General features: G+C 48.7%; 1 protein-coding gene across 2 annotated transcripts in view; it reads right to left on the bottom strand.

Moving 5' to 3' along the window:
• LOC119111939 (TLC domain-containing protein 2) overlaps window positions 1-17,258 on the bottom strand; it is a 29,985-nt gene extending 12,727 nt beyond the window's left edge. The window contains exons 1-3 of one of the 2 annotated variants that reach the window (XM_037235821.1): window positions 16,982-17,258; window positions 4,650-4,732; window positions 4,170-4,252 (exon numbers count right to left, since the gene is read on the bottom strand). In XM_037235821.1, coding sequence (XP_037091716.1) covers window positions 4,170-4,252; window positions 4,650-4,732; window positions 16,982-17,169 — 354 coding nt within the window. In that variant the 5' untranslated portion in view covers window positions 17,170-17,258. The remainder of the gene's footprint in view (window positions 1-4,169; window positions 4,253-4,649; window positions 4,733-16,981) is intronic. The other variant, XM_037235822.1, reaches the window with a different exon arrangement.
• Between the last annotated feature and the right edge of the window lie 5,313 nt (window positions 17,259-22,571).

A 22,571-nucleotide genomic window follows, 5' to 3' on the forward strand; every position in this document is an offset into this window, starting at 1 on the left:
ACCGAGAGATAGCCTTTTCAAGCGACCGTGACAGGCGACACTGCGCGACTAGCACTGACGGTCTATAACCCATCCCATAGCATCATGAGTGCTCTAAATGATATTTGTGACTCGAACTGAACTGACGAATCATTCTCTCTCTCTCTCTCTCCCTCTCCCTCTCCCTCTCCCTCTCCCTCTCCCTCTCCCTCTCCCTCTCCCTCTCCCTCTCCCTCTCCCTCTCCCTCTCCCTCTCCCTCTCCCTCTCCCTCTCCCTCTCCCTCTCCCTCTCCCTCTCCCTCTCCCTCTCCCTCTCCCTCTCCCTCTCCCTCTCCCGCTCCCTCTCCCTCTCCCTCTCCCTCTCCCTCTCCCTCTCCCTCTCCTCTCCTCTCCTCTCTCTCCCTCTCCCTCTCCCTCTCCCTCTCCCTCTCCCTCTCCCTCTCCTCTCTCCCTCTCCCTCTCTCTCCCTCTCCCTCTCCCTCTCCCTCTCCCTCTCCCTCTCCCTCTCCCTCTCCCTCTCTCTCTCCTCTCTCTCTCTCTCTCTCTCTCTCTCTCTCTCTCTCTCTCTCTCTCTCTCTCTCTCTCTCTCTCTCTCTCTCTCTCTCTCTCTCTCTCTCTCTCTCTCTCTCTCACACGAATTGTGTTCCTCATCCGAATGACATTAAAGATGATATGCGCAGCGTCCGCAAGACGAACACATAACGCTGATAATTTCGCAAACCATATATAACGGAATCTTTAACACGCGCTCGGGTGGCGGGGGTCAAACTGACATCTCAAAGGTTTCCCGGAATGGTCTCCGAACGATGTGGCGAAGCCGCTTCAAATTTTGCACAGTTGTAAACAACGAAATAGCGGATCGTCAAGGTCGCTAACCCATGGCAGGTCCGTCAGACCATGGTTTCAGCAAAGGCACGTTCTAGGGAATCGTTAAATCCGATCAAACAACGGAGTGCTAGACGAAGCCACATATCTCTGAGCTACTTTCTTAGGCAACGCAATAATTGAATAAACAAGTAGCATTGACCTAGGGTCAGGTATGAAGGTCGGACCAAGGTCAAAACAAACCTGTTGTAACGTCCGTCAAGTTGGCACCACATTCACATTCAGATTCAGGTCCATATTCGGGATTCAGCGGACTCCTCAAATTGCCCTGAAACTTTGCACACAGCTGCAGTTTAACCTCCTGAACGCAATGAGCACAAAATCTTGGACCGGTACGCGCTATTGCCGGATATATATAAATATCAAAAGATCACAATAAAAAAGGCGGACTCCTTTAATTCTTTCTAAACTCCGCGTGCTGGTAGATATTAACCTTCTGATTGCGATAAATACAAAATTTTGGACCGGTACGCTGCATCAAAAAAGTTATAGCTGTTATAATGTCACGGTCGCGAATGCAGCAGGTATTTCATTTTATCATGCCTAACTCAGTTTCATATTAGAAATTCAGCGGACTCCTCAAGTTGGCCTGAAACTTTGCACACAGATGCAGTTGGATCTCCTGAGCACAATGAGCACAAAATCTCGGACCGGTACACCCTATTACCGGATATATCACAATATGAAAGATCACAATAAAAAATGGGGACTCCTTCCGAAATGGGGACTCCTTCATTCCTTTCCGAAATCCGTGTGTTGGTACATATTAGCCCTCTGATTACGATGAACACAAAATGTTGGACCAGTACGCTGTATCAAAAAAACTATAGCTTTTCAAATGCCGAAGCTGCTTAGGTATGGCGTATATCAGGCATGGAACACATTTTCTTCATGCTTGACTCAATCTTTGATATTGGTGTATCTCTGGTATTTGGTCGCACCGGTCCGAGATTTTGTTCTCACTGTGTTCAGGAGGTTAAACTGCGTCTGTGTGCAAAGTTTCAGGGCAATTTGAGGAGTCCGCTGAATCCCGAATATGGACCTGAATCTGAATGTGAATGGTGCCAACTTGACGGACGTCCTGTTGTATTACTATAGGGTTTGCTGTATGGGCTGATTTCTGGTGCTCATTTCAAATTTATTGATAGCAGGAACCGCATTATACACCTTTCATAGACTTCTTATGGGTTAAAATAGGTCGCTGACCTAAAATAACCCAGGTCAACATCTTGTTTTTAGGAACATACTGCCTAGCGTGATCTTTGTCGCTTATCCAAATGCAAAATTCAAAGCAGTCTTACATCATTTTGGTAATAATGACCTTTAAAAGGTCAAACAAGGTCACTGACCTTAACTGCGCGCGTGACATTTTTCTTAGGCCAGTTGCCTAGGTTCTAGGAGCCCTCTAGAGACCAAGCTGGAATTTGACCTTGCTTGACCTTATTTGACCTGAAGGTCATGACCTAGTAACCTCAAACTTTGACCTAAGAGAGTCCACGTACAGGCCAACACAGGCCCTGTGAATTTGGTGTCTCTAGCTCTCTCAGTTCCCGACATCTCAGGGGAGTCAATGTGACCCCCCCACCCGAGCGGAGGGTATCCAACCGGTCACCCGGGCGCTTGTTAACACCGGCTTTTTACGGGTCATTATGTCTTATCCACGGTGCCTGCACGCCCGACAGCAAAACCGATAGTCCGAAGCGCGAAATGCTTGCCAGCTTGCCCATGCGACATTTTCCATATTTGAGCTTCTGACTTACGGCAGCTTTTCACCACAATTGTAACACTCTTCACCACGTATTGCTTATTATGCCACTTTAAGCCACCACACTACTCTTCCAGGCTGTGACGCATACCTGACTGACGGCCTCAAAGAAGTCCGCAATTCTCACACCAATCAACACCTGACGGCCAGCAGAGAATTGTTTGAAACGTTGTGCACATGTTATTACACAAGACGAGTATGATTGTCCGAATAATGGTTCACCTAACACCTCGTTTCATTTTCTCGCACCCAAAAATTTGATTTTGTTGTTGCTGTTTAATGGAGTTTACGGGCGCGTCGACTGCGGTAGTCATTTGGCGCCCATAACGAGTTTTGTTTTACCTACATAATGAGCCGCGTACCAAAGTCGATGTGTTTGAGAAACAAAAAGACCTGTTGATATTCAAGAAACTGTGAGTTGTCTGCTCGTATATCACAGAGGTTAAGCGGCGAGTCATGCTGTCAGTAACGTTGACGTTCTTCCACGAAGCGCGGACAAAATATAAGGACATGGCGGGCGGTAACGACAGCGCCACATCGATCACAGATAGGTTTATCAGCTCCCTCCAACATACAGCCGTGGGTTGCGTACGTGTGCCCGATACGTAGTCTGCAGAGGATCACCTCTTCTCGCCTCACTTTGCGGAAATAAGAGAGCCACTGACCCAGCTTAGGTTTGATCGCTCTAAGGTTATTATCATCCATCCCATCCCAACAACGCTGCCACTTGCTGTGTAGGAAACTTTGCATTGCATGGTAAAAGTCTCTGGCAGGGATAGGAGAGCGAACACACGAACCTAGCGCTGCTCGCCTGGTAGCCGCGTCAGCCAACTCGTTAACCGTGATTCCAACGTGACTAGGGATCCAACATAACACGACTTTTTTCCGGCTTGATCCAGTTGAGTCAAACGAATTAAAAGGTCCTAGGACATGGGATATAAAAGGAAGGGGACATTATGGATAAAAAGACTTCACACTACGAACACTGCTAAGCAAGTCCGTCAAGATGAGATGCAAAGGTTCATCACCGACTTCAATGAAACATAGTGCCTTAGTAATTGCTATCAGCTCAGATGTGAACACCGACGCGTTTTTTGTGAACACCGGGCGAAACCGGTGCCTCCGCGGGGCAAACATTTTCTGATCTCGAAACTATCTCATCTCAATCATTTTTAGCAGACGCAAAAACCGTATTATTTTGACAAACCATTGTGCACTGGATTCGGCTTCGTCTTTGTCCTCGTGATTTTGAACAGACGGTTTGGCGTTGGCTGACTTCGGCTCCTGCTTTGCGTGTGCAAATTACGAAGCCACCGAATTTGGCTTCAAATTCGTGTGACTGCCTTGACTTCGGAGTAGGCTTATACGGGCGGTAATTCGAAACACGGGCGCATGCTTCATTTCACATCTGTCATATCGACGTCGAAAACAGCCATTAACATAGAACGCCGTAAATGTCCCTGCTCACATGCTTTAGATCGTGATGTCCAAGTGTTTCTGGCCAACAACTAATGGTATGGAAATGCCATGAAGTGCTTACAAAGAAGTGGTGGACCAGGAGCTCATAGGTGCTCTTCTTCATGTTGTTCACTGCCATGTCGAGGGCGTCGTGAATGAAATAACCTGGAAGAAAACGAAAGCCCACTTGAGTGAGAGAAAACAACGTAGAATGCTTTCCATGGCGTCAAGAAGTGAACACATTTCGTTCGACATATTATGTCCCCTTTATATTTAAGGGGATGTTCATATAATTCTGGTATGATTTGTATACCTCGGGGCGTGGCATATGGGCGTTGGAAGACATCAATTGATGCACGTGTGCCTAATAACACGCCACGTCGGGGACAGAACACCACGCCCATATGTAGTTCTGACTTTTAACACGTCATATTAATAGCGCACCTTACCATTAGCTGAGCTCTCGAGCTAAAAATAGGCATTAGAAACGGAAACACATGCTTGAGCGATGGACATATTCGAGTCGACCCACCAGGACACCACGCACTGCAGGGAAAATTACCTATGGAGAATGACACCAGAACATGGGCACTCCTTGAGTATGCGTTTATCACATCAGCTGCCAACTCTGGACAAAAATAAAACCTGCAACAGAGGAAAAGGCTCGGTTAGTAATCGTCTACAACAGATCACGATTGCTAGTGTCGACCAGCAACAAGTGTTAGATAACGCCGCAACAAAACTGCCGTCCTGGGCACAGTCAAATCGAACAGGGCAAATACATATACAACATGGGAAAGCTTTTAACAATAAAAAAAAACTAATGGCTTGCCTTACAAAATGATACCATGAAACATCGACACTACCTGGTACTGCGGTGCACGCTTCACATGCACGCCAAACTACAGCAAATCACCATAAATAGCACAGAATAACCGGCATGAGCCTTACGATGGCCAACAACCTCCAAATCGCAGTACAGATTTGATAGATGAGTTAGCCAATTATTGAGCTTAAAAGGCACGTCAACTGCACTGGTTATTTGCGCCCGTGTCCCATTCTTAAGAACCTATGTCAACAGAACTTCAATCAGAACTGTCAGTAGATTGTCATCAATGTCTTTGTCACTCAGAAAGCTCGTCAGCTGTGTACCGGAACCGTAAAGCGAGCAAGACAAAACGTAAAAAGGCTATGTGGCCCACCTGCCAATTGTCTAGGTCGGTGGGTATAAAAGCTTGAAGTAAATGTCTCTGAAAAAGTCAAAAACTGCTCGAAGATCGATCAGCGGCGGATCACCAGGAGAATGTGATTCAGATTAAGATACCGGTTTCGCTCAATCTCGTAGTTCCCACACTCAGCTAGTGCGTGGGCCATGGACAAAGGTGCTCCCCGTCTGCTGCAAAGGGGCCTAGCTTTCCCGGAGAGCAGGTAAGAATGCGTCTCTCACATGTGGCTTATACACAACCGACACAGTTTGCTTCGTCGGTTCTGTTTTTAAAGTAAGATGATTTCCATTCGCCAGCCTGCGCTTTAATGGCTCGGAGCTTGCTCAGGCGTCCAAGTATTATCTGTTCCTACTTCACTCAAAATTCGTTGTCATCGTGTTTTTAGATCACTGTATAGTACGTCCCTGAGATCTGATACTGGTGTCTTCTTCCAGGCCAAACGAGGGCCGCTGGCGCCTTGTCTGACTGGGGATTCAGCCTGTTCGTGTCCGGATACCTGGGCGTGACCGGGCATCCAGGCGAAAACGACACGCTTGTTATCCTGCTCCCAGGCAAGCAATGCGTGCATTATTTCTTCAGCGATTTTGTGCTGCTGACTTGCTTGCTGCAGGGTCACCAGAGAGCTTAAAAGTGTCACAATATGATGTACATGGGTTCGTCACAGTGATGCACTAAACGTGGAGCCTAACGGATGGCGAACAACTCTGCGGTACACATGGAACAATGTTAAGATAAGGTAAAACATCTTCGCCTGCTCCCTGACATGAGTCCACGTCTTACATCCGTGCTGGTTTTCGAGCCATCGGTATTTGTGACGGAACCCCCGACGCACCGTATGAAGACCGCATCTGCCACGCGTACGACTGAGCGCCACCCAGTGACGCGTTCCGCTCCGCGCCGCCTGCGTGTGAAGCCGGCTGCCCGCGCCCCCTCGCGCCACGCATTCTTGACTGTTTTAAATCGCTGACCTATCGACTAAAACTGCGTGTCTACGCGTATGTGCGCATCTCTGTACTGTTTGTTGGTTCCCTTTCCTTGTGCACTAGGCGCAGAACAACCACTACGTGGATGCGCCTTAAACAAAATGACTGACAACTGATAACTGATAACTGACAACTGATAACTGACGATACAGAAACTCCGCGCGGTATTCGTCTGCCATCGTATATTTATTTGATGATCCACAAAGATGGAAGTCACACTCGGATGTTCGAACTTGCATTGGCGGAAGGCCCTGCTTTGGACCTGGAGCCATTATATTAACCGAGATGTCCAATCGCTCAAATGTCTGGTTCGCACGTATGGTAATGGGCAGAACGGTCTTCACGTGTGAAGAAGCGAAAAGGCTAACAACACGTGGGAAAAAATACTCGGGTGAGATGGGATGGAAATTGCGCGATTTTTACCACATATCGCGCGGGCAGTAGTTCCCCGTTGTCAGCGCAAAGGGGATTCATTTGCATCCACCAATATGCTGCGCGCAGGGCCAGTACGGAAAACTCTCGTCGCTTTTCGGATTTCGTCGTGGTGCACTCCTGTCTAAAGGTTTTTCGCCGCCTGCGGGGCCGAGTCATACACCTGGCAGGCATGGTCAACTTTAGATCGGATATTTATTGTTTATTGTAGTTTAGGGGCGCGCCCACTGCGGTGGTCATTTGGCGCTCATAACGAGTTTTGTTTTACCTATCTAATAAGCCGCATAAATGGTCCCAAAGTTAATGTGTTTGAGAAACGAAAAGTTCTGTTGAAATTCCAGAAATAGTGAGTTATCTCCGAGCATATCACAGAGGGCAAGGGGTAAGTCATGCTGTCCAAAATAGCGTTGGCGTTCTTCCGCGAGGCGCGGACAAGAAATAAGAATATGGCGAACGGTGAGGACAGCACCACATCGATGACCGATCGGTTTATCGGCTCCCTCCAACATATAGCCGTGGGTTGCGTATGTGTGCCCGATGCGCAATCTGCAGAGGATCACCTCCTCTCGCCGCATTTTCCGGAAACAAGAGAACCACTGACCCAGCCTAGGTTTTATCTCTCTGAGCTTATTACTATCTATCCGATCCCAACAACGCTGCCACTTGTTGTGCAGGAAGGTTTTTATTGCAGGGTAAAAGTCTCTGGCAGGAATAGAAAGAGACTGAACACATGGAACCATCGCTGCTCGCCTGGCAGCCGCGTCAGCCAACTCGTTGTCCGCCATGCCGACATGACTAGGAACCCAACATAGCATGATTTTCTTTCCGGCCTGATCCAGTTGAGTCAAACGTATTAAAATGTCCTGTATTAGGGGACATGACGGATAAAAAGACTTCCCACTTAGAACGCTGCTCAGAGAGTCCGTCAAAATGAGATGCGAGGGTTCGTCACCGACTTCAATGAAACATAGTGCCTTAATGATTGTTATGAGCTCTGATGTAAACACCGAAGCGTTTGGGGGCAATGAAAACGACCGGGTGACGCCACCGCTCACAAACGCATAGCCTACACCATCAGAAGTTTTACAGCCGTCCGTGTGTGTGTGTGTAACCCTCATATAACGCTGTACGCTCAAACGCTCTGGACCTCATTATATCTGGCATCGAGACACTTTTTTTCATTTCAGTCTCAGAGATGTGTCTGTGAAGGGTGAGATCAAATGCCAGGGAGGAGTGCACAGGTGACCTGATCGCTTCACCTTTCGAATGGGAATTTCGGTTTCCCGCAGTAAGGCTTGTATCCGGGAGCCAAAGGTCACTGCATGCGCCCGAGATGCATGGCGAACAAACGGCACAGCAGGCCGCGGAAAGACTGCGTGGTATGCGGGATGACACGTTAACTGTCGCAGCTTAAGTGCATAACGCATGCCAAGCATTTTTCTCCTCGCTGACAACGCCGGCTCATGCGATTCTACCAAGAGGCTTTGGGTAGGAGATGTACGGAACGCCCCTGTGATGGCACGTAAAGCAGTGTGATGGATGGTGTCAATGATCCGTTTCGTGGACTCACACGCGATGCCATAAATAAAACATGTATAGTCCAGCTTAGAGCGCATGATTGCCCGATACAGCAGCAAAAGCGTGCTCCCATCTCCGCCATACGACGCGCGCGAAACACATTTTAATACGTTCAAAGATTTAAAGCAGCGTTCACGTAGCGTTCTAAGATGTGCCTTATATGTAAGTCGGCGGTCAAAGTATACTCCAAGGTATCTAGCCACAGGCTCAGTTGGGATGCATTGCCCATACATACGGATAGACAGGTCGCCGCATTGCCGGCTACGACAAAAATGCATGGCTACAGTCTTGCTACGTGAAAACCTGAACCCGTTCATGGTACCCCACTTCTCAACGCGGTCAACAGCTAACTGGAGTTGGCGTTCCGTCGATGGTGCTATTGCTGCGCTAGTCCAAATGGTAAAATCATCAACAAAAAGCGCAATCATCAACAAAGAGCGCACGACCTACAGACTGTGGAAGCCCCATCCCGATGTCGTTGATCATAACGGCGAACAAAGCTACGCTGAGAACGCCGCCTTGGGGCACACCGTTAACTTGAACATGCATCTCAGAGAGCGCGTTTCCAACACGGACACGGAAAGAACGGTCAACTAGAAAGTTTTGAAGAAAGGAACCCATATTGCCGCGTATACCATACCCGTGTAGCTTGAGAAGGATGCCTTGACGCCATGTGGTGTCATAGGCGCCCTCTATGACAAAGAACACTGCGCCTATGTGTCGGCTTGCTTTAAATCCCATACGAATCGCTGTGTCAAGAACTAAAGGATTGTCAACTGTACCGCGATTCTTTCTAAAACCACGCTGCGCGTTTGTAAAAACGCCGTGATGTTCTAAAAACCAAGTTAAACGGACACTAACCATCTTTTCCATCAACTTAGAGAGCGATGAAGTCAGAGAAATAGGCCTACAGTGTACAGGATCTAGTCCACTTTTACCCGGTTTCAAAATAGGAACAACTATAGCTTCTCGCCAAGAGGCTGGAAAGTCAGCACTGGCCCACAGCGCATTAAATACTGTTAGATCGGATAAGTGCACTGTAAATTAGTTAAAGTGTTTTACGGTCAGCCACATAGGACATCCGAGTCAAAATCTTTAGGTATTTAAGGCCTCGAAGCAGCGGTACCGAGGGTTTTTGACGTTTGGATGGTATGATAGCCTGCTATCGAATCTGACGCCTAGGAACTTAGCTTCCTAACTGGTATTTCTTCCCCATATAATGCAAGGTATGGGTTGGGGCAATGATAACGTTTTCTTCAAAGATGAACACATACAGTTTTGGCGACAGAAAACTGAAATCCATTCAGCACACTCCACCTTTCCAATTTCCCCATGCAAAGTTGGAGTTGGAATTCGGGAGCTGTGTTAGTTCTTCCGCTAGTCCAAATGGCAAAGTCGTCGACAGAAGCGATCTCCCTATCCGTGGAAGAGAGTTTTCAATTATGTCATTAACCATGATGGCAAAAAGCGCATTGCTGAGAGCGATGCCCTGCGGAACGCCATTTTCTTGCGGGTATGGAGCGGACAGAGCCGTACCCACGCGAACTGTGAAGGATCTATTCCAAAAAAGTTCGACAGGAACATACCTATGTGTCCTCAATACGGCATTTCTAAAGCTTCATTAGAATACTGTCTCTCCCTATTTAAGTCGTAGTCTGTCTCGATGCCGTAAACTACAGCTAAGCGATGTCGTCGTTGCTGGAAAGTTTCCCGTACTAACACCATTAATTTCAACAGATCATCTAAGTACAACCATTTTCCTGAAGCCACACTGGGCTTTGGAAAGACTGGAATGCTTCTTTAAGTACCACATTAGACGAGCGTTTATCATTTTTTCGAACAGTTTGCACATACAAGATGTTAAAGCTATTGCGGGGTAGTCCAGAGGGTCTTTTCCCTCTTTCCCTGGCTTCAGGATGGGTATGACGATTGCCTCTCTCCATGAAGCAGGAAAATCGTCGTTTATCCACAGGAAATTAAGTGCATTAAGACGCAACCTCGCACTGTTCGATGATAAGTGTCGGAGCATCACATTGTAAATGCAGTTGGAGCCTTCTGAAACATATTTTAAGAGTGACATGGCATGATGCCTTTCGGACAGTGGAAATAAGGCATTATTAGAATAAGTCCCGGTAGACAAGAATTTCAGACCAGATGATTCGCAATGCGCCTTGTGTCGAGCAAACACTGGACCGCGTATTCCATATCGGGATCGTTCCGAGAAAGCTCTAGCCAGTGCATTCGCCACGTCAACCGAGTCTACAACTTTCGCACCACCAATGGTCAAGGTTGGAAGAGGCGTAGATGAAAACCTTCCAGCGATGCGCTGGACTCGCGAGCAAACTTGTTTAACTGGAGTAAACCTGCTTAGTTGGAAACATACTCTCTCCATGAAGCTTGTTTTGCATTCAGGATAACACGCTCGACAATGACCTTGAAACGTTTGAGGGCTTTCGTGTTTTGTGCGGTTGGATGTTCAATTAACTTTTTCAAAGCGTGCTTTCTGTCTGTTATAACATCTTCGCATTGCGGTGACCACCACGGGATAGGTGCTCTACGCGGATGGCTGGATGTAAGACGCGAACAGCTATCAGCCAGTGTAGATAACGTAGAGGTCAAATTGTCAATTAGTGACGATGCACAGTCCCCCTGTTTAGGAGCGATACGTATCTCACATGTCAGGGTGAAGATCTTCCAGTCTACGTTCTGCGTACTCCATCGCCGGGGCCGGACTCCAAGATGCGCGTCTATACCCAGCATTAATCAACTCGGAAAGTGGTCGCTACCAGCCGTGTCCTGGTCTACAGACCAAGAGATGCGGAGCATCAAACATGGTGAGAATACTGATGGATCGATCGCTGAATATGTCCGCTGAGGTAAAATAAGATGTGTTTGCTTGCCATTGTTTGGAAGACAGGGGTAGTTTTGGTGTAAAAGGCGTTCCACGCACCGCCCCACGTAGTCTGTCTTAGCACATCCTCAAACGATACTGTGGCTGTCGAAGTTGCCGAGTGGAAAAAGGTACGGGTAACTGGTTTACCAACTGGTCAAGGGCACTACATAAGATGTTGGCACCTGGTGGAATGTATAAGGAACAGCGCATTACGGTTAGTGTGGTGAGGCAGATAACCACAGATACTGCCTGCATGTCTGTTTGCAACGCTATTAGTCTGGACGGAATAATGTGATGTACAGCTACCGCTTACCTCGTGGGCTATGGTATCAGTCACTACATCTTTTCGGTATAAGCATAACATTTGAGCAAAGCAGGTCTGTCCCTGGCCAGCTTAGTTTCTTAAATGCAGGCAGCCAACGGGCTTTTCACATGCTGCACACGCTGCAAGTCCAGAATATTGGCGCTGAGTTCACGGATGTTCCACTGTAAAGCCGTGTTCAGCATATATGTAGAAGAAAAAGGCGCATATGGCCAACCGGACCATATGGCGCATTAGAAATGATCCGCTGCAGAGGACCTTGGAAAGGCTAGATCTCTCTGACGTCGACGGTTATCCGCGGATGTCGAGAGGACTCTGACGGCGCCAGACCGAACCCTCGGGAGGGACCTCGGGAGGGCTAGGTCTCTCTGACGTCGACGGTTATCCGCGGATGTCGAGCGGACTCTGACCGCTACAGACCGAACCCTCGGTCGGGACCTCGGGAGGGCTAGGTCTCTCTGACGTCGACGGTTATCCGCAGATGGCGAGCGGACTCTGACCGCTACAGACCGAACCCTCGGTCGGGACCTCGGGAGGGCTAGGTCTCTCTGACGTCGACGGTTATCCGCAGATGGCGAGCGGACTCTGACCGCTACAGACCGAACCCTCGGTCGGGACCTCGGGAGGGCTAGGTCTCTCTGACGTCGACAGTTATCCGCAGATGGCGAGCGGACTCTGACCGCTACAGACCGAACCCTCGGTCGGGACCTCGGGAGGGCTAGGTCTCTCTGACGTCGACAGTTATCCGCAGATGGCGAGCGGATTGCGTCCTCGCCAGACTGAACCCTCGGTCGGGACCTTGGGCTGGCGCCACTCGTGGGCGAGATGGGCCCCGGCGGGGCGCGCTTCGCTGGGCGACCCGGGGTTGAGGGAGGGCTCACGATATGCCGGGAGTGTGGTGGGGTTGCAGGGGGTGAGGACGCCGGGAGAGATGGCAGCTCATGTCTCACATCTGGGCACGAGTTGTAGTGTTCCGAGCGCGCTGCACGTCCAGCAGCATCAAGGTCTGAGGTAGCTGGACGGACAGCCGTTCCAACAGATTTGTGCCCTGCCGGCGCAACCACTAGGGGTGCCGGTGGGACGACGCCGACTCTTCGGTGCAGGCATTCACCGTCGGGTTTTTTGGGGCGAACTGCAGAGGTTTCCCCAGTTACCAGTCGGCCAGGACCCCGAGCGGTCACCCCGGAGGGTGGCGGGGGACGTCCACCGCCACCCCCGATGGCGGAAGAAGGGGAGGTGGCCCGGCTGCTGCGGGCTCAGGTAGGGCGGACAGTGGCCGCTGTGGGGGTGGGCGTGCAGGACAACCGCGCTTGCCTAGAGTCCAGTACGCTCCTCCCGGTCTGGTTCCCCGTTTCGGACGCTCTAGCACCACTCTGGGAACCCCAGCGCTCCGGGGATGATCCCGGGAGACCTCTGGGAGAGCCGCTTCACTCTCTGCCGATGCGCCTGATGGTGGACAGGCTGCGTTGCCAGACGCGTTGGAGACCACGCTCGTCATATCGAGACATGACGGCGACTTACCTTGGGAGCGGAACAGCTGTGTAAGGCAGTGAGCTAGAATCGCTTTTGAACTAGGGTAGGAGTGAAAAATTCCATCACAAAAAAACACCGCATGGGGGTGAAAAATTCAATTTACAAAAGTTGGAACTTCAGTCCGTGAGACACGCTCCAGCAAGCAGACATACATTTCAAGCTGGCATGGACGTAATATTGGAAGTATGACAATTTTTATCTTAGGTCATTACAGTGAAACAGATAACATAACAGAAAAATAATTTCATACTGATGAGGTGACCATCAAAATCTATGTAACACCAATGTTTTGATACCGTACTTTACACTTCCGTTTACAAGGATTTTTTAAACACAAAACAAAGCAAAGCAATTTGACAGCAAAAACAACAACAAAAAATCGACGACCATGATGCATTCAAACAAAGAAGCCTTGGACTCTTGCACACCAACACATCGCCACATCAAATGCCATGGCCATACTCTGACTTCTGTTAAAATAGGGTCAGGGAGCATAAATAATATACCACTGTGTCTTGCAAACTACCAATGCTTATTTCCGTGAAAGTAACCAAGGTAAGCTTAGCGTAAAGAAGCCGTACCTTATCTCATCTTGTCTAGCCTATCACAGCAGCATTTGTGTGTCACTGATTCTTACAAAATTTTTGCTGCCACTTGATATGCGAGTAACCAACTTAGCCTAACATAGAGAAGCCAATATGCTCTCCAAGGAGCAAAATGTCTTGACGTACCCCACCTATTTGACAGCAGCACTTGTGATAAAAACATGACACAGGTTATTTTGGTTGGTTTGAACTTGCGTTTTGGTTCCATTCATTTGTGTCCGCTTGTTGGCACCAGACGAACTTAACAACATACACGTTAACACCCCTCAAATCACTTTGAAGGCATGGCTCAAAAAACGGTCCCTCTCCTCAAAATGCAACATAACTTACAGATCGTCACAAAACCAGTTTTGCTGTTTGGCTTTCCAGCTGGAGCAAATGCATCCATTGAGGTTTGGCTATTCATATCTAATTACTTGGAGTTTGAGACATTGGCTTCACATTATAAATGGGATGGTCTATTTGTTAAACAAAAACAATATCTACATCATACTGTAATTGCTACGCAGCTTAGAGAACTCCTGTGTTAACAAATATAGTGCACATTTACAGTACAGTTATTTGCCAGTCAGTGAAGTGTCCAAATGAATAGTACTTAACGCACTGTGTCGGATCTGGCTGGTAGAAACGGACCGGTAAGAGGGGAAAACCCAATTCGCACCCTCTCTGGAAGCAGACATCAATTAAAAGTGAGCAGAAGGGCGCCCGTGGGCACCAGCTCTACACCTACCCTCTTCATGTGTTCAGCGTTTGTCACTCCTTGGCTCGCCATGCCTTCGACGATTTCACCCTGGTTCATTCCCATTGCTCCCTCCTATGCCGCAGTGCTCGCCCTCTCATTTCTATTAATGCCATCGTGTCCAGGCATTAAAACAGAAGACAACACGCTTCCCGATCTGTTCGAGGGATGCAATAAGTCGCGTGATCTGGTCAATTAAGATGTGTTGTTTTTAAGTAAAAGATGGCTAGGATACTGTTCAAGGAGTCAGAGAGAACAAGAAACATTGTAGCTTATCCATTGGCAGAAGCATATTATTTCGACGCGCCTGTTCCCCGCACACCATCGAGCCCAATAAGGGGATGGCGCAGCGGTGTCCGCTATGCCGCCAGGACTACGGACGCGTTGTATGCGAGCCAGGGCCCCAAAAGTGCCGCCGCGGAGCCGCTGAGTACGGGTCCGCGGGAGCCGGCGTCCCAGCTCACAAAGGGCTGAACAGGCACCTCCTCGAAGTTAGTCAGGGCACGACCCCACCGCTGAGCCTGAGGCAAACACTGTATCCGGCGACACCCCCTCGACACCCATCGCCTAACCCGCTTGGCTCCTAGCCGGTGCCGTGCAAGGACGGCACCTGGCAAGCCGGTTACCCGCGTGCGGGGTTAACACGGGGCACCCGCAGGTTGGCAAATCCAGGCCGAAGGTGAGTGTTGGTGGACGCCAAGACTGATCCGCAAGGCGGCCACCAAGCACTCAAGACCCTTTTATCGCTCCTGTGAGACACGACAGGGCACGGCAACCCCAATAAAACTGACAGGTGAGGCCGAGAGGTTGTCAATCCCTACTCCGACCGAGGTCAGGGCCCTTGTGGGAGGCACGTGGCTCCTCTCCTTTGGCCGGAAGGGGCACTTTACGAGCGTCCCTAACCACCCGCAGAATCATTGGAATCACACAATCCCCCTACCATGGAAAGGTGATGCTTCACGGGGAGGATTTGATATATGGCATAAACTCAAATACTGCATGACTAATGATCTGACGAGGTTATCTAGGTTACCTGACGTAGCGGTCGATAAAATAACCAATGTGCCAGTTCCACAGGAGAATCCAGAAATTTGCAAGGCATGTGATTGTGATCAGAGGCGCGAATGGCGATCAGGGGATTAGTGTGTGTGTGCATGTGCATGTGCATGTGCATGTGCATGTATGTGTGTGTGCACATGTGTGTGTGCATCACCCATCCAACCATTCACACATCATTGCAATACAGCACCACCACTGCGATCTTTTAACATCTTCCTGACCAAAAAGATTTTGCCAATTTAAAGCAAAAATTTAGGGCATTTCACCCCATATCCCCAAGAGCAAAATTATCTTGGCCTTAACAGTGATCACGATAACCACAAAAAAGACGAGGTTCTGCCACCATGAGGGCGGTCAAGATACCCTTTACAAGAGGAGGGACAAGATGGCTGAGGGCCAGATGACATGGAAAGGGGCATGAAGTGGTGAATAGGCAGCCTTTTCAAACCTTCACAATGCCCATGGGAAGTGAGGAAGATATGCCACAGTCAAGACTGATGGTATTTATCAACATAAGCTGATATTCATAGCACCCACTGTGGGCATCCATTTCCCATGGACTGAAGTGACATGAAAGCTCATTTATACTCCCTTAAACTCACTTTAAGTGTTAATGTTGACCTTTCATTGTTGGAACATTTTGAGCCACCTGACAATTTACAGACAAACTAGCTGTACCTTACCTCATATGTAAACCAAAAGCATGCACATACTCAAAAATAGATAAGATGGATAATATGAATCAAACAATAATGGACCTAGGAGAGGGCACCCATCCCTACACTTCCCCACCCATGTTCCAACCCTACACTTCCACAAATGATGGTGATGAATGGTTTAAGAGCACAGTTATGTGATTATATAAGCTGGCAATGACCACTGTCTAGCTGCAGTTAGAAATATATGGCACCTGTGCAGCATGCAGATAGGGAATTCTGGAGGCACTCATTGCCACCATGCATTATGTAACATGACATCCACTATTTCCATGGATGAGAACAATGAATGCAAGACTTTTGATTCTTCTAATATGACTGAAGTGCCATAAGCCAAAGGGGTGCCACAATGGAAACATATTAGCAGTGCTGCACTCCAGAACACCATTAGCATTGAAGCAGGGTAAGAGACCAAGGTCAGAAGACCCAGAAATGCAGTGGTAAGGCCTACTGCTCTCTTGCTTTTCAGAATTTGAGTGCAATATCTAACTTGAAAGTGATGTGAAGCAGGGGTCTACAAAAACAGGCATTACTATCAACTTTTTTCATCATCTTTGACTTTGAGTGAAAACAAAAATGTACACAATGTAAAACAGAACATGCCCACAATCTATTGGCACCAATACCACTTAATATGTTATGTGAGATGAGATTATAATGCTGCAAAATTAAATCAGACATGTTACATACCCACCAATAAAGTTTGTGGATTTAGAATAAGTCATGTTCAAATGTTCAAGTACAATGCAACAACATGCAAAACTGTTGTAATCGAGCGCAAAACTGAGCAAAGTTTTTCCCTACTTACTCGACGCATGATCCAACCCCGGTGATGCACGAGTGCAGAAATGACACCGACACGTTTTTCCATTTCCATGCTTGGATTTGCGACTTTCGAGCCGAAACCGGAACCAACAGGCTGCTAATGTGACTGGCACAATGAAAGAAAAGCCATCCAAACGCTACCCAACAAGGCCAGCCTATGAAGTCCATCATCACGAGGGCGGCGCGCACGCCCACTTCCGACACCGCAAACGACGCCGCCCTCGCCACCACGGCTACTACAGGCAATTGCAGCCCGTGACTGTGTGGACCGTTGAATAAGTGCTACAGGTTGTATAAAGCAAGGTTTTGTTTTCCGAGGGAAATCGCAACGAATCCAGGAACCTCCGAGCAAATCCAGTCATGACGTCATTGGTATCGGCGATGGACCATTACGGTCGGACGTGTCTCACAACAAATGGGATGCAGGGGTGTCAATTTTTATAAATGATTGGCGGTAAAGCATGGCGACAACCAACCACCTCCCATTTTGTTCTGGTCAGATTTATTCCAGTTTATTTTGATTAATCGCAACATATGTTTTATATCTTTGTATAATTTATAAAAGTATTCGATTTCAGCAGTATAGAAGTCATGCTAGGCTGGATCCAGGGAGCAGACACCTGGCGCACGCGTCTCTTCTGATCGGCGCGTTAAGGTGCCCCTTTAGACGGTACCTAAGGGCGTTGATAGCGCTCTTCTATGGCGGTTATTGGAGGCATCACGCATTTTGGTTGTGGGGACAGAGACGGGGGACTTAAGTCATCCCCACATTCCAGAGCTTTTCGCTTTAAGCTTTTCACTTTTTCACCAAGAACAGTCGCAAACGAAAGTAAAGGGGATACGAGAGGACGAAAACGAAATTTGAATTATTGAAAAACTGTTTTGAGGAATATTAAGCTTCATTATGCCGTACAGGGGTCATCCGCCATTTCCGGAGACCTATACGCTCAATTGCATATTTTCGGTTACTCAGCAGCCCTTCATGTCGGTCTCGGTTAGCCTATCAACACACTCACGGGGCCCCTCGTTTTGCCTCCTCGGTTACACTGGATTGTTTGGGGACTCTGTACATAGCTCTTGGTGATTGAATTTAGGGTCCTAAGCTCCTGTCTGGGGCCATCTGACAATCTGCTCGGTTGCACTCCATCTTTCGGGGGTCCTCTGCATTAGGTTTTGAGTACCCTTGATTTGAATGAACTATGCTTTTGTCGAGCGTCTTCTGATAAGCGGCTCGTGAACATCCATTCGCCTGGGGCCCTATCTGCGTAACTCAAACATTGCGTTTTGGGGGCTTGTTATTTGAATGGAGGGCCCATGGTCTTGAGGGGACCCTGTGTGACCTGCTCTGGCGCACTCGATCATTCGGAGACCCTCTGTGTTGTGTGGTGGGTATTTCGTATTTGAACGGAAGGCCCTACGCCCTTGATGGGAGCCCTATCTATTAACCTGCTCTGACACACTCGATCACTCCGGGGCCCTCCATGTTGTCTTGAGTACTTTTTACCTGAATAGATGACCATATGTTCTTTGTGAGCCCCATGTGGAGGGGGGGGGGGGGGCGGGAGAGCACCGGACCATATCCCATGGACCATGCAGAGGGAACCCATAGGCTTCGAAGTGGCGGATAACCGGCTGAGCGGACACAGTTTTCCACGCAAAAAAAAAAACATTGGACGTGCTTGCGCCTGCAGACGACGTAGAACGACTGCAAGCGTAAGTAAAAAAAAAAACTTCAAAGCAAGCAAATTTAAACTTTTGCTGTTTGAAAGGGTGGTGGTTGAAGGACATTCTGGGGCGCATTATGCTTACCAGAGGCCTTACGCTGTTGCCCCGACCACATAAGTCCGCTTGCCTGGTCAATCTGATCGCCATGGAACCTTCCACGTTACGTTTGATCTCTTAACATGTTTTCATTGTTCGTACATGATCTCAACGTTGCTGTTGGCACACTATCTGTTTCTATGCCCGAGCACCCTTGATCAATCAGGGGCCCTCTGGTGATTCTTCCCATTCGCCCGAAAGGCTCTATACGCTTTTTCTGTGACCCCATATGTCAGAGTACTCAGCTGCTCAAGAGCCTTTCATATTAGTTTTGGGCCTTGTCATATTAGTCCTGCTCGGGTGGCCTTGTGATGTTGCTGGAGCTCATATAAGGTAAGGCACCAAGACACTAGATACTCGGGGCTCTCTTCTTCGATCGTGGGCCCTTTCACTTTGATCATATTTAGGGAGGACTCTTCACTTCTATTGGGCTCTTTTTGTTAACCTGGTCGGGCACTTTTTAATCGCACAGGGGTATCAATTCATGGTGTTGCATAATTCCCCTTTACTTAGAGTGTCCTGTGCTCTGGCCAGGGCCTCAAATGTCGGCCTGCCGGGGCACTGCCGATCGTTTACGGGCCCACCACGCTGGTCTAGGGTTATTTTCACCCCGAGGACACTTTACTTCTTGACGGGAGCCTCTTTGTTGGCCTCGCAAGGCACCCATGATTGGTCAGGTTCCGTCCCTGTTAGCCTTGGTGCCTTAGCCTCAGAGTAGCAGTCGTATATGCGCCGATGAATTTTTACGCGAAACTATCGAAGGTAAGTTTATGTGCCTCCGACGTCGCAGGTGTCATTTTCCCGTGGTGTTTGAGCGTTTGACACTTATCAAACTTGTGCATCACGTTCTTAACATATTTTGAATGCTAGAATATTTTGCACTCGCTTATAACACATACAAAATTCTACGGCAGTTATCAGCCATCAGCTGATTACATCGCCAAGCTGGCTAGCCGTAAGTAAGCAAGTCATCGAGTCTGTGCTTGGTTTCGATGATATTTTGCAGCCAATCTGAGTTCATTTGCCGGCTTTTGCGAAACACGTAGTCTCAAAACAACGAGATTTAACGTCATCTGGAGGAAATGAATGAGCTCCATGTGTGTGCATGCGTAACACGCCTAGCTTTAGCACAGAAAGATGGGTTCTCACATTTGATATATATATATATATATATATATATATATATATATATGTGTGTGTATATATATATATACGCTATTTACAATTTATCTTAAAATCTAATGGCCGGAATGCGATATATTTTTGGAGGAGGCCCAAAACCCTGGGGGGCCCACAACGTTGCGTGCCCCTCCCTCTTGACGGATCCTGGATCCGCCCCTGGGGGTCAGGGCCCTCACAAAAGAATACAAATCCACACCCGTGGGCACGCAGGTGTGTCACTCAGTGGCGCAGGCACGGGAAGGGGTACAGGGTGCAAGTGTCCTCCCCTTAGGTTCGATTTGAAGGCCCGAAAAGCCAGCCAGAGGTCTCATTCAGGGGCGCGGTCCGCATGGCCGGGCACTCAAATGCTAGCCAGAGGGCCTTGCGCACTGGTGAGCGGCCCATAATCGCACTGGTCAGCGGTCGATAATGACCTTTATTTTGGTAATACACCACCAGCAACGCAAAGTCGTCTGGGTGGCGGCATGGGCCTAAGGGCCCATTTCCCACGCAGGTGGAAATCCGGAGCCAGCGATTTACATGGCGCGGTGTCCCACGGCGCCTAGCAGGGCACCTGTGTTGCCAAGAGTATCCGAGTCGGCCAGAGACAGTGTTTGAGAAGGCCCAAAGAGCCTAGAGGGCCCCACCAGGTTCGACGATCAAGGGTCGGCTGAAGGGTCTACTGGCATAAAGGGTTGGTCAGAGCCTTATTCAGCGGCCCAGACCTGCGAAGACGGACCCTCAAATAACGGACACAGGGGCCAATGCGCCGATCGGGGATCTCCTTTGTCGATATGGGCCTATATGTCGGTCAGGTACCACCCTACCACATAGTCGGCTCCGTGTCGGTATGGGCCTAAGGACCCATTCCCAAGCAGCTATAAACCCGCGGCCAGTGATTTCCACTGATCGGAGGCCCTGTATCTGTCAGCAGCTCACAGCGCCTAACAAAGGGCCCTGTGCTCGCGAGGGCCCCGTTACGGTAAAGGGAAGTTCGATGAGGCCCGAAGAGGGGCCCGGGCGACCCACCATAACCGACTATCAAAGGCTTGGTTGGGGGTATAAGGGCCCGAAGGACTGGCTGTGGACCGCATAAAGACTCGCGGCCAGTAGGGCATGACCGGAACTATTATTCAGAGGTCTTTTTGCACACTTTTAGCAACCCCTGTGATAATGCGGATATTTTAGTCGGTTAGAGGTCACGAACACCAAACATTCGGCTCCATGTCCGTCTGAGCCTTTGAGATCCCTTCCCCAAGCAGACACGAGACCGGGGTCCGCGATTTGCAGTGTTAGGGGTCCCTGACACAATGAGGGGCCCCTATGCCGGTTAGAGGCCACAGTGCTGAACAGGGCATTATGTGTCAACAAGGGGCCTCAAGTCGGACAAAGGAAGATTTGTTCTACAGGGGCGGGGAAGGGAGCTCGAATGGCAGAGGGTCTCCCGCGTTGGTCGGGGCCCTCTGACAACTGAGGGAAACAAAAGCTTATGATAAGTGCTCATATTGAGGCAATAGAGGAGTCCGGTGTCAGTCAGGGACCCCAGTACCTAACGGTGGGCACTCCAACACGTTTCCAGCATAGACCCGTTAAGCCCAACTGGGGTCAATGTGACAATTGTTTGACCACCTGCGGCGAGCAGGGGTGTTGTTGCGTTAATGACTGTTCATACTTTGATCGGGGGTCAACTGCGCGAGTCAGAAGGCCTCCCGAGCAGGGTCTGAAAGACCGGCATACGAAGCAGACCAGCAAGTTTTCTGAAACCGCTCTTCCGATCGCCTTGAAACCTTCACCAATCGATTCCGTGCAATGAGGTGAGTCACGGGGAGGCAATACTGAGACCTGACCTGAGGTTAAACACCTTAAAGACGCGAACAGAAAATTTCGCATGCAAATGCAAACAACTCAGAGCTGTCTCAGAGGCTGGCCTTATGAGGCTGAATTTCTCCTTACTTAGATGTTACTTGTGGCAATACCATGCACAATCTTAGCGGATGCGAATAATATGAAATACTAGCGAATAATATAGCGAATAGCGACTAGCGAATAGCGAATAATTGGCGGATGATTTTCAGCACACCTCCGCAGACGTAATTATAATGCAAGCAGGAATTTTGGACTTTGAGAAATTTGACTTCTTTTGACCTGACCTAGGGTCACCAAAATTGGAACTGCAAGAGGGAATCAGGTATGGGGCATCCAATGGTGAAGGTTTGGCAGTGATCGGTTTGGTAGGTTCTGAGCTATAAGTTGCATGCAAGCAAGAATTTTGGACTTGGTAAAATTTCACGGTTTTTACCTGACCTAGGGTCACCAAATTTAGAACTACAGGAAGGAATCAAGTATGGGGCATCCAATGGTGAAGGTTTCACAATAATCAGTCCAGTAAGCCCTGAGATCTGAGTTGTCTGCATTTGCTCGCAAAATTTTCTCTTCGCGTTTTCGAGGTGTTCCACCTGACGTCAGGTCTCGATATTACCTTCCCATGACTCATCTCATTGCACGAAATCGATTGGTTAAGGTTTCAATCGTATGAGCCGTTTCGGAAATCTTGTGTCTGCGCCATACGCCGTTTTTTTTTTAAAAAAAAC

Source organism: Pollicipes pollicipes, unplaced genomic scaffold (genome assembly GCF_011947565.3).
Source record: "Pollicipes pollicipes isolate AB1234 unplaced genomic scaffold, Ppol_2.1 Scaffold_7261;HRSCAF=8764_pilon_pilon_pilon, whole genome shotgun sequence".
NCBI lineage: Eukaryota > Metazoa > Arthropoda > Thecostraca > Pollicipedomorpha > Pollicipedidae > Pollicipes > Pollicipes pollicipes.